At 45.2% G+C, this 12,651-nt stretch overlaps 1 protein-coding gene across 2 annotated transcripts in view; it reads right to left on the bottom strand.

Moving 5' to 3' along the window:
- Positions 1-12,651, bottom strand: part of ZFYVE1 (zinc finger FYVE-type containing 1) — a 48,358-nt gene that overhangs the window by 19,046 nt on the left and 16,661 nt on the right. For both annotated transcript variants that reach the window (XM_059914564.1, XM_059914565.1), the window contains exons 3-4: positions 5,764-6,268; positions 163-377 (exon numbers count right to left, since the gene is read on the bottom strand). In XM_059914564.1, coding sequence (XP_059770547.1) covers positions 163-377; positions 5,764-6,268 — 720 coding nt within the window. The remainder of the gene's footprint in view (positions 1-162; positions 378-5,763; positions 6,269-12,651) is intronic.

The following is a 12,651-nucleotide window of genomic DNA, read 5'->3' on the forward strand; positions in this document are numbered from 1 at the left end:
CCATTCAACAGGTGCAAACTCCACTCATGCCCTTCCTTTCATATATCCTCTCTTTCAAGCCCAGATTTCTAATCACCAGCACCGACAAAAGCTGGAGAATTGAGTGTTCTTACCACCCACCGGTACCCCAATGAGAAGCACTCAGGGCAGAAGCCAACTGACCTTCAGGGCTTTGAAGATGACCCCCGGGTGCCGGGGGGAACGGGTGGTGTTATTCTCTAGTTGTTGCTCCAAAGCACGCCGAAGACCAGAAAAGTCTGTGGGAGGATTGTATGTCCTCGTTCCCTTGTAATGAATAGAACTGAAGGCTTCAGGGAAGCGGCCCAGCTTCCGGAACCGGTCCTGGATGAGCTTCTCGGGCACCTCGGAGGGGTGATCTGGACAAGCAGAAACAGGTACGTGAACAGTGGCCTCTCTTTACAAGAAAAAAAAAAAGTCGCCTGTCTTTCATTATTAAAGGGATATATAGTCTGACTCCGTAAATATAAAGTACATAAACAGGCAGAACTGATCTATGCTGTTGGAATTCAGGTTACCTTTGCCTAGAAGGGAGCACAAGCTGGGATGTGGGTGCTGGTGTGTCATGATCTAGTACTGAATTCACATGTATGCTCAGCTTGTGAAAATGCATCACATATACACTTTTGATATAATGTGCACTTTTTGGTATGTATGTTACACTTCAAGGAAGTGCCTTTTTAAAAAAAATGTGCTCACTGTAAAAAATCCAAACATGGACTTCCCTGGTGGCTCAGTGGTTAAGAATCCGCCTGTCAATGCAGTCGACACGGGTCCTATCCCTGGTCTGGGAAGATCCCACATGCCACGGAGCAACTAAGCCTGTGCACCACAACTACTGAGCCTGAGCTCTAGAGTCCGTGAGCCACAACTACGGAGCCTGCGTGCCACAACTACTGAAACCCAGGCGCCTAGAGCCCATGCTCCGCAACAGACAAGCCACCGCAATGAGAAGCCCACACACAACGAAGAGTAGCCCCCGCTCGCCACAACTAGAGAAAGCTCGCGTGCAGCAACGAAGATCCAACGCAGCCAAAAGAAATAATAAATAAATAATTTTAAAAAAAAAATCCAAACATGTCAAAGCATAAAAGGAAAGAAATGTACATCCTCTGCTCCCTCCTCCTCCTTGTCAAAGGTAACTACAGGCCAATGTTTACCCTTTCAGGCTTTCTTTTCCTACTCAGTTACCAACACATTTATGCAACTTGCTTTCATCACTTAATAACATACTGTAAATATGTGTCCTTGTCATGTTATACTCTGAGACATTCCTTATTCTTCTTTAGCAGCTACACAGTCTTCCATTCTATGGACGTATTCCACCAGTCACTTACGAACGAACATTTAAAATAAATAGCTACTTTTAAAGTGCTGGTCTTATGCTGGTGAAGCTGTGGACAAACTGCCATCGTGTGACGGTATCAGCCTCCCCATAGTTTCACCAACATTTATCCAGAAATTTGGGGAGTAGCAGTATAAACAGATGCAATAAATATTTTGGAGGTAAAACTTGGAAGGACTTTTTGTTTTAATTTCCTTTAATACTTTAACAACAAAATCACTCCAATTAACACTGGAAATGTGGCTTTAGCTCATATTTAAAGGTACAGTCATCAAAGAGAAGCAGCCAAAATTCTGCAGTCAATCCCTAACCCCATCTCCTCCTGAACTTTTCCTGTGAGTCACTCTTGAAGGAAGGAGCAGCCCATCAGCAAGTGACTTCTCCCAAAGGCGCCCAGAAGCCTGACCACCTTCACTTTCTCCCAACATCAGCTCACAGCTTGTCCCTGAACAAGTAATCACTCCCAAATGATTATGGGAGCTTGGTCTGCTCATTTGTAAAACAGAGATAATTCATTTGCCTACTAACTCCCACCTAGGAATTCTCTGTCCAGAAAAAGACCAGGATCTAACAAAATCCAAAAGTCTACAAGACAGAGAAATATGTAATTATCAATTTGCCCACAATTCTGGCACCTCTCCTACCCTGCATAAACTCTGGCTGTCTTGGTTCCACCTCAAGGCTTCAGGAAACAGTGATGGTATTCCAGAAACAACTCTGGATTTAGGAGTTAAGAGACCTTGTTTTGAATCCCAATTTTGCAACCTGCTAGTTGGAACCTCCTTGGTTACATAACCTAAGCTGAGTTCAGTTTCTTCATCTGTAAAATATGGCTTCTGTTGACTGAGCTGAATAACAAAGATATCTTAAGTTAGCATTTATTTTTAGAAAGTGTTGGGACTTCCCTGGCAGTCGAGTGGTTAAGACTCCACGCTTCCACTGCAGGGGGTGCAGGTTCGACCCCTGGTCAGGGAACTAAGATCCCACAATGCCGCATGTCGCAGGCAAAAAATAAAAATAAATTTAAAAAATAAATTCTAAAAAATATTTTTTAATGTTATTTTTGTTATTCAGCATTTTTTTTTTTTTTTTGGCTGCGTTGGGTCTCTGTTGCTGCGCGTGGGCTTTCTCTAGTTGCAGCGAGCGAGGGCTACTCTTCGTTGCAGCGTGCGGGCTTCTCATTGCGGTGGCTTCTCTTGTTGGGAGCATGGGCTCTAGAGCGCAGGCTCAGTAGTTGTGGCGCATGGGCTTAGTTGCTCCGCGACATGTAGGATCTTCCCGGACCAGGGCTCGAGCCCATGTCCCCTGCATTGGCAGGTGGATTCTTAACCACTGCGCCACCAGGGAAGCCCTCAGCATTTATTTTTAAAAAAACAAATAAATAAACAAACACCTAGCATAGTGCATGGCACACAGCAAAAAAAAAAGTTACTTTTGAAAGGCTAGTTATTTCAAAATCCTGAACTGGAAGTTAGACTTTCCCCTCACCAAAGTTGTAAAGATCCAAAGTGGCATAAAAATGCTGATCATCACAGGAGGCATCCTAAAGTCAGCATTTCCAACCCCCTCTCCTCATCTCAGAGTTGCATGCTAATCAGGCTCTTCTTCCATTCTGGAATATTTAGATTTCTCATCTTCCCACTAGACCCAGGCCCTTCAGATTCTAACTCCTTAATACAGTCCCCGTCTGTCCACTTCCCGCCTACTGCCCCTGCCCTGGCTCAGGCCCCGTCACTCCTCACCTAGTAGGGTGGTAACCTTCTGGCCATCTCCCTGCCTCCAGGCATGCCTCTCTAGTTCATCCTGCAAAAGGCCGCAGGGGATCTTTTGAAAATACAGATCTGATCACGTAACTCCCTGCTTAAAATCCTTCAGGGGCTCTTGCCATACTTGTGACCTAAATCAAGGCTATCCACGCATGATCTGATACCGGAGTATATCCACTACTCCCTCCCACACCATCTATGCTTCAGACACACTGAGCCCCTTCAATCAGCAAACATCTGATGAGAGCCTACTGTGTGTCAAGCACTCATCCAAGCTCTTCAAAGGCAGCAGTGAATAAGACAGGCAAGGTTCCTGCCTTCATAGAGTTTCCATTCCAAGGGGAAAAGGCCAAAAACAAGTAAGCAAACAGGATGATTTCAGACATTGACGGGTGCCCTGATGCACATGAAAAAGGTGATGCAGTAAGACTGTGACCACCAGGGTGCAGGAAGGACCACTTTAAAGGAGACACTTGGGAAAGGCTCCAATGGGGTGAGAGTTGAGCTGAATCTGAAAGAGGATGGCTGACTGGGGAAAGACTGTTCCAGGCAGGCAGAGTAGCATATGCAAAGATGGGAACAGAGAAGAGGGCTGGTATAGCTAGTGGAGGGAGTGAAAGGGGGTAACTAGATAAAGAGTTCAGAAACAGAGGCAGGAGGTAGAGTGAGGACACCGTAATTAGGAGTTTGGATTTTTTTTTTTTTTTTGGCTGCTTTGGGTCTTCATTGCTGCGCACGGGCTTTCTCTAGTTGCAGCGAGCGGGGGCTACTCTTCGTTGCGGTGCGCAGGCTTCTCATTGCAGTGGCTTCTTTTGTTGTGGAGCACAGGCTCTAGGCACGCAGGATTCAGTAGTTGTGGCATGCGGGCTCAGTAGCTGTGGTTCGCAGGCTCTAGAGCTCAGGCTCAGTAGCTGCGCACGGGCTTAGTTGCTCCGCGGCATGTGGGATCTTCCCGGACCAGGGCTTGAACCCATGTGCCCTGCATTGGCAGGCGGATTCTTAACCACTGTGCCACCAGGGAAGTCCTGGATTCTTAATTATTTATTTATTTATTTTTGTCTGCATTGGGTCTTCGTTGCTGTGCACAGGCTTTCTCTAGTTGCAGTGAGTGGGGGCTACTCTTTGTTGTGGTGCGCAGGCTTCTCATTGCGGTGGCTTCTCTTGTTGCGGAGCGTGGGCTCCAGTAGTTGTGGCACGTGGGCTCAGTAGTTGTGGCTCATGGGCTCTAGAGCACAGGCTCAGTAGTTGTGGTGCATGGGCTTAGTTGCTCTGCAGCATGTGGGATCTTCCTGGGCCAGGGCTCAAACCCGTGTCGCCTACACTGGCAGGCAGATTCTTAACCACTGTGCCACCAGGGAAGTCCTGGATTTTATTTCGATTTAGTGGAAAGCTATTGGCAGGTTGGAAGCAAGAGTATGACATGATCTAAATTATAAATTAAGCTTTTAAAAAGCATCACTCCCCATGCTTTGTGGAGGACGCATTGAAGGGGGTGAGAATGGAATCCAGAAACTCACTGTACAAGTACCTATAGTTCCCTGGACAAAACGAGCTCTTCAAAACACTAGGGGTTTGCTCTTTCTGGAGCATCCTTACTCCCCTCCTCTATCTAGCCGAGTCTCTAGAGTTCAAATGTCACCTCCTCTTTCCTAGATTCCATAAGGAGGTGTAAAGGGTCCCTCTTCTGCACTCTCACAGCTCCAGGACCTACATCCACTGCAGAACAGAACACGTGTGGTCTCTCCAACTAGACTATCAGCTATTCGAGGGTGGGAACTGTTTTTTGTTTTTCAGCTTGGGGCCCCAGTGCTCAGCACATGACATTGTGCACTTAATAGACTTCGTTGACTGAATGAACATAAATAATGTAACTGTTTTAGGGGCCCACACTACCGTCCCCACCTGCATCCAATCACTGTCACTGCACCTGCTCCCTCATCCTCCCACTCAGGTGATGCTCTTGCTTCCCATTTCTTTAAGAAAATAGAAACAATAAGACAACTTCCACACACACATCCACCACATCTACCTACTTACCGGTAACCATGTCCATATAATCTACCTTCTCTCCTGCTGTTATGGATGAACTGTCCATGCCCCTAAGGTCAACCCTCCACCTGTACATCACTCCTGCTCTCTCTCTTACATCTGCACTTCTTCTTTTCTAGTGAATCATTCCCATCAGTACACAGGTATCTGCAATACCTCACATCTTAAATTTTTAAAAAGGGAAAACTCCTTGAAGTCCCAAATCAGCCGCCAGCTATCACTTCATTTGTCTGCTTCCCTTTATAGAAAGAACTCTTTGAAAGAGGTGAATATACTACCTTAAGTTTTCTCCTTCTGTTCTCTTGATCCCACTCTGATTAGGCTTTCATGCCCACCATCCCTGGGAAACAGTCTTATCCAGATTCCCAAGGACCTCTAAATCACCAAAGGCAACAGGCAATTCTCAATCCACATCCTGATCATGAGCAGATTCTGACATGGTTAATCACTCCATCCTTCTTGAGACACTTCCTTATGTCTTGCCCAAGCAGAAATTTTTCTGGGCAATCTACCACCACCAAGTTGCTACTGCAGCCCAGTGTACCCAGGAAGGTCAATGTGTGACATAGTACCGCATCTACTCACCAGAGCCTAGCAGCTGAGTATGCACAGTCTCGTGGAAAATGATAACAGCAGGGCCCAGGGTGGACAGGGGGACATCCAGGCCACAGCGGGCAGTGGTAGCCTTGAGCTCCTTGGTGAAGTGCTTCAGATAAGCTTCTGAGGCGTCTCCAAGGAACTTGAAGAGGTCATTGTGCAGTCGGTCTGCGTGAGTTCGATAGATGACGAGGTCTGAGATGGCCAGGACCTTAAGCAGCAGCCGTGTTCTCTGGCTTAGATTCACTGTAGCCCCCAAGAGCCCTTCTGTGTCTATCACTGCTACTTTGTGGACTGGGTCATATGCTGCCCACACTCCCACAGTGCAGGACTCCTGGGCAGGGGAGGTTTTGAAGACTTCCCGGCCATAAAAGAAAGTGTGGTTGAGGGTATGAGACTTCCCATCCCCAGTATTTCCAAAAATGGAAACCACTTTCAGATGCTGATCAGGTTTGCAGTCCAATTTCCTAATAAAGTCCTCTTCATTCGTTACCTTCCCAAAAAAAGGAAAAAAAAAAAAAAAGACAATGAAATATGGAAACTGCAAAATAGCTAGAAACACCTGCAAGAAGAACAAGTGCTTCCCAGTGCCCCTTGATTGACTTGTCAAGGTGGCAAAGAAAAGAAGTCCCAGGATAAAAGCCTCTCACCCAGCACTTACCCCTAGCAAACAGCTAACGGGAACTTTTAAAGCCTCAGTCAGTATAAGAACTTAGTGGTTATGAAAGAGCTAAAACTATAAACTCTTAGAAGAAGACATAGGAGGAAATTTTATGACCATGGATTAGGCAATGGCTTCTTAGATATGACACCAAAAGCAATACAACAAAAGAAAAAATAGATAAATGAACTTCATCAAAATTAAAAGCTTTTATTCTGCAAAGGATTCCATCAAGTGAAAAGACAACCCAAAGAATGGGAAAAATATTTGCAAATCACATATCTGATAAGGGACTACTGGTCCAGAATATAGAAATAATTCCTATAACTCAACAAGAAAAAAATAACCTAATTAAGTATTAAGCAAAAAATCTGCATAGCCATTTCTCCAAAGAAGATATATAAATGGTCAGTAAGCACATGAAAAGACGCTCAACACCACAGTCGTCAGGGAAATGCAAATCAAAACCACAACGAGATATCCATTCACACCCACTAGGATGGCTATGATCAAAAAGATAATAGCAAGTTTGGGTGAGAATATGGAGAAATTTCAATGCTCATACACTGCTGGTGAGAATGTTAAATGGCACAGCCACTCTGGAAAACAGTACGGCAGTTTCTCAAAAAGTGAAACATAGACTTACCATATGTCTCAGTAGTTCCACTCCTAGGTATAAAACCAAGAGAACTAAAAACACATGTCCACACAAAACTTGAACATGAATGTTCATAGCAGCATTATCCATAATAGCCAAAGGTGGAAACAAGCCACATGTCCATCAACTGATGAATGGATAAACAAAATGTGGTATATCCATACAATGAAATATTATTCAACCATAAAAAGGAAGTACTGATATATGCCACAACGTGGATGAACCTTAAAAACATTATATTAAGTGAAAGAAGCTGGACACAAAATGTTACATATTCTATAATTCCATTTATATGAAATGTCCACAACAGGCCAATTCATAGAGACAGAAAGTATGTTAGTGGTTGCCAGAGGCTAGGGAAGCAGGAATAGGGAGTGATTGCTAATGAATGGTACAGGGTTTCTATTTGGGGTGATGAAAATGTTCTGTAATTAGATAGTGCTAAGGGCTGTACAACTTTATAAATATACTAAAAACAATGAATTGTAGAATTGTATACTTTAAAAGGATGACAAATACATGGTATGTGAATTACATCTAAATAAAACTGTTTAAAAAAAAGCAGAACAACTTATTAGTCAAACTTCATCCGTCCATAATTCCTCTGTACAATTTAAAGAACACTGCAGTCCTTGTAAAAAGTCAGGCCAGGGGACTTCCCTGGTGGTCCAGTGGGTAAGACTCCACGCTCCCAATACAGGAGGCCGAGGTTCAATCCCTGGTTGGGGAACTAGATCCCGCATGCATGCTGCAACTAAGAAGTCCTCACGCCACAATGAAGATCCCATGTGCCGCAACTAAGACCCGGCACAGCATGAATGTGTGAATGAATGAATAAATAAATAAATCTTTAAAAAAAAAAAAGTCATGCCAGGAAGGAAGAGACCTGGTGCCAGTGAGATCTCAGACTGCAGTTCCAGAAAGATGCTCAGGGTCTCTAACTCTTATAATACAGAACCCCAGGGTCAAAGCTCCTAATTCAAATAGGCAGTGTTCTACTCCAGCTAAAGGAGGGATGAACCTTTACACCTAGCATCCTCCAGCCACAAGAGAAAAAACACTGCTGTCATTGTCACTGTCATTGTCATTGTTCTGTCATTAACACGGTTCAGCTGGGAACTACATTTCCTAGAATCCCTTTCCCCCTACGATTCTGGGTTAGAGTTGGCCAAAGAGGAACATGCACAAAATTTGGAAGGCAGAAGTGAAGGGCTGGCCATCCCTTTCTGAAGGTCTTTTCACAGTCAGATACAGTACAAGTCATAATCAGAGAGGCCCTGTCAGTTCTCCGGCTGGATTCCCCAGGTGCCAAATCTTTTCTGTGTGTATGTTTGTTCCAAAGGCTCACACCTGCAACTCTTCTTCAGAGGCTGGTTATCAGGCTACTAGAGTTAGTCAAAATCACCTGGGAGTTTACGGCCCCTGAGGGTGACCCTTGGAAATGACCTATGGTTGCAAACATCACAAAAGCTATGAGGCCACTCACATGCCAGAGCTCCCCTGAGGGCCAGGCTGGAGTGGCCCTCGGAGGCCTGGTTGCATCCTGCCTACACCACCCACAATAAGTCACTCACACAGGACCCTGATTCTCAAGAGTCTGCTGGTTTGATAAAGAGAGGTTAGAGAAATGTAGACAGACCACTGGGTGTGATAATATGATGTCTTCATTTCTCATAATCTCATCAAGATGGTAAACCACTCATTATTCTATTAATAACATCACTACTGCTGTATTAATAGCCTTAATGTTAATATTAATAATTTCATTTACTGAATGCCCACTGCAGTGACAGTGCCCTTCACTAGATCCATGAGGGCAGAACCAAGTCTATCTTTACATACCTAGTACTTCGGACACAGCCTGACACATAAGAGGAGTTCAATATCTAGTTACTGAATGACTGAATGCCAGGCACCTTGCTAGGTACTTTAACCACTTTTCTCCACCCTGTATCTTCCACAGGGCTTAACACACAGCAGCATTTGATAATGGGCTCACTGATCTCCCAAGCAACCGAGAGGAACAAGAAGTTACACAGAACAGCCCATTCTGGACTGGTGTCACTCAGTCAGCCTTGTTCCAAGCTGCTAAGCTGGACACAAAAGAAACAAAACAAAATCTCCATAAACCTCTACCAGCAAGGAGTCAGATAAGGTCAGAGTGGCCGGCTGCAAGAGCCATGAAACAGTCCTGGGGAAGAAGACTAAGCCCAGGAGTTTTCTCCCCTGAAAATCTACTCCTTCATGAATCTGTTACCCAAAAAACAACAACTGCTATGCAGGATACTCAAGAGTGGGCACCTGAAAAGGGGCCTGTAGGAGCCGTTAGGTACAGAATTAAGTGTCTCAAGATTCATATTGATTAAGTACCACCATATGACATACATAATATATAGAAATAACTCATTCGAGTCAGCATTTGGGGATACTATTTTGGAACCAGGTGTCCTGGGGTTATGTTAAACATACAAGTTCATGTGTTGGGCATGTGCAGATGGGTCCAGTGCAAAGAATTCTGGGAGGTGGAACTCAAACCTCAGGCCGATTTTTCTACCAAGGAGCCCTAGATGATCATTTAATATACACTGATAGCACTTTTTCACGTGTAAAATGAGGATATAACCATCTTTGCCTCCCCTGACTGGGTATTGGTTGCTAATCAAATCAACAGATAAATGAGAAAATGCCTGGCAAACTGAAACCAGGCTTCATTTTTCCTTCTGCATTTCACATTATTTTGCTCCCTGTTACGCTACTCAATTCATCCTTACCCTGTGGGCATTTTCCCCTGAGCCAGGAAGGAGAGAACAGCCTAGGTGGTAGCAAGACTGGTTTTCAATCAGGGGAGGAGAAGGTCAAGAAAAGATAAGAAGGACTTCCCTGGTGGCGCAGTGGTTAAGAATCCGCCTGCCAATGCAGGGGACACGGGTTTGAGCCCTGGTCCGGGAAGATCCCACGTGCTGTGGAGCAACTAAGCCCGTGAGCCACAACTACTGAGCCTGTGCTCTAGAGCCCGCGTGCCACAACTACTGAGCCCACATGCCACAACTACTGAAGCCCGCGCGCCTAGAGCCCGTGCTCCGCAACAAGAGAAGCCACCAAAACGAGAAGCCCACGCACTGCAACGAAGAGTAGCCCCCACTCACCGCAACTAGAGAAAGCCCGCGCGCAGCAACGAAGACCCAACACAGCCAAAAATAAATAAATGAATAAATAAATTTATTAAAAAAAAAAAAAAAAGAAAAGATAAGAAGATTCCTTTTGATGAAGGAAGGAAGGGGCCAGAGGGAACTAGGCTGCTGCTCTACTCGTTCTGCCTGTTCGCAATCAATGATACCACTTTGCTCCATTCCTGGAGTGAAATAAGCTACTTGACTCTGAGCCCTGCCAACTGGCCACCCCACCCAACTCGACATGTTGGAAATGGTCCTCGGCCCTTACATAACAGCAGAAGCAGGAGCAACACCCCAAAGCCGCTCCTCCCCAACCTCTGCCTTCCGTCCTCCCCCAGCTTGTGTGGACCTCAAGCAAGTCAGAAACACCCAAATTCCAATCCCATCTTTGCCACTATGTGGCCTTGGAAAAGCTACTTAACTACTGAAGCCTCAGGGAAATGAGATAATAACAGATACTACTGAAAGGACTAAATGATAAAGCACACAAAGGGCACAGCACAACGCCTGGCAGCAGTAGGCACCTGATGAATATCACTCATTATCTGTAAAGACGAGCCCACTGGGAAAGCCTCCAGAGGCACAGCGGCACCAGCAGCGGGGCTCGGGCCTGCTTGTGGCTCTGAAGTTGCTCATCCAGGGACTAAAGTAGCCAATGTGGTGAGATCTAAACTGATTCTATCTGAAAATGAAAGATCTCACTGCTTGCTCCTGATAACTCCTTTCCACTCCCGCTAAGCAAAGCAACATAGTATTATTAATACTGACTTTATAGCTGACTCTTAGTCAAGGTACTATCTAATATCACATCCACCTTGAAGAAACCAAACAGTCCACCCCTCTCTCTATCACTGTCTCACCCACAAAGCTTTTCACTTTGCGTAGAGTTCCAAGGAGAGTTTCTAAAATGAAATGTAACAGTACTCGATCATCTCCACTGTTCCAATTCAGAGTTCAAAGCAGTTTACAGCAGTGCAAAGCCAACCTCTGCCCCAAGCAGGCAATGGGAATGATGACAGTCTCCCTCAAGAAATTCCTTCTTAGGGACTTCCCTGGTGGTACAGTGGTTAAGAATCTGTCTGCCAATGCAGGGAACACGGGTTCAACCCCTGGTCCGGGAAGATCCCACATGCCGCGGAGCAACTAAGCCCATGCACCACAACTACTGAGCCTGCGCTCTAGAGCCTGCGTGCCACAACTACTGAGCCTGTATGCCACAACTACTGAAGCCCATGCCCCGCAACAAGGGAAGTCACCGCAATGAGAAGCCCGTGCACCGCAACGAAGAGTAGCCCCTGCTCACCTCAACTAGAGAAAGACTGTGAGCAGCAACGAAGACCCAACACAGCCAAAAATAAATAAATAAATTTTTAAAAAAAGAAATTCCGTCTTAGCCATCAGAGAATTATTCCAAGAAGAATGAGCACATGGGCTTTGTTCTGAGGAGGCCTGGGAAGGGAAAAGCAAGCGATGGGGTAGAAACTGAAGTAAAAAGCCTTGGAAGGAAGAAAGTTCAACAGAGCACAGAGACTAAAAGTTAAACTCCAAAGACACCAGCAAACACTCCAAAGGAAAGAAGCTCCGCACTGAGGTCCTTTCAGTTCTGGTCTCTCTGGGTGAAAAGGATCTGATCTGTACCAACGACAATCAGACAGTCCTCTAAATTTTTATGGTGTTCCCTTACCCGAGGGCAAAAATCAGCTCCTTCCCCAAAGTAATGGAAAGGGCTAAGGGAAGCGTGGCTGCTCCCCACCACAACCTAAGGCTCATGATAAATCCCACCCCCGAGCCAACGAAGACGATCTTATATCTCTCCATTGAGATTCTAAAATTAATCTAAATTAATGAATTATTCCCAAAGTTCAGTTCCCGCTAATTACTTTTATGTGATGGTCTGTGGGTTATTCTGCTTTCATTCCGTTTTTGCCTGAGTTCAGAGAAAGAGACAGAACCCAAAGAAACCAAAACACATTCTCGATCTTATCAGAACTGGGACCACTATTCCAGAAGAAAACTAAAACTTGATTACTTCATTTAATCTGTAGACAAAAAAAAAAAAAAAAAAAAAGTTGCCTGCCATTCCGGTAAACAAAGAATGCTGCCTGCCATTCTGGTAAACAACGAATGCTGCCTGCCATTCCGGTAAACAACGAATGCTGCCTGCCATTCCGGTAAACAACGAATGCTGCCTGCCATTCTGGTAAACAACGAATGCTGCCTGCCATTCCGGTAAACAAAGAATGCTGCCTGCCATTCCGGTAAACAACGAATGTTGCCCCCATCAAGCCATCAGTCACTGCAGCCACCCCATCCCTCCCCCCATGGTTCACCCTGAGGGGGATTCAGGATGGAGAAAAACAGGATACTGACCCTAGATAGTGAAG

Source organism: Balaenoptera ricei, chromosome 2, assembly GCF_028023285.1.
Source record: "Balaenoptera ricei isolate mBalRic1 chromosome 2, mBalRic1.hap2, whole genome shotgun sequence".
Classification (NCBI taxonomy): domain Eukaryota; kingdom Metazoa; phylum Chordata; class Mammalia; order Artiodactyla; family Balaenopteridae; genus Balaenoptera; species Balaenoptera ricei.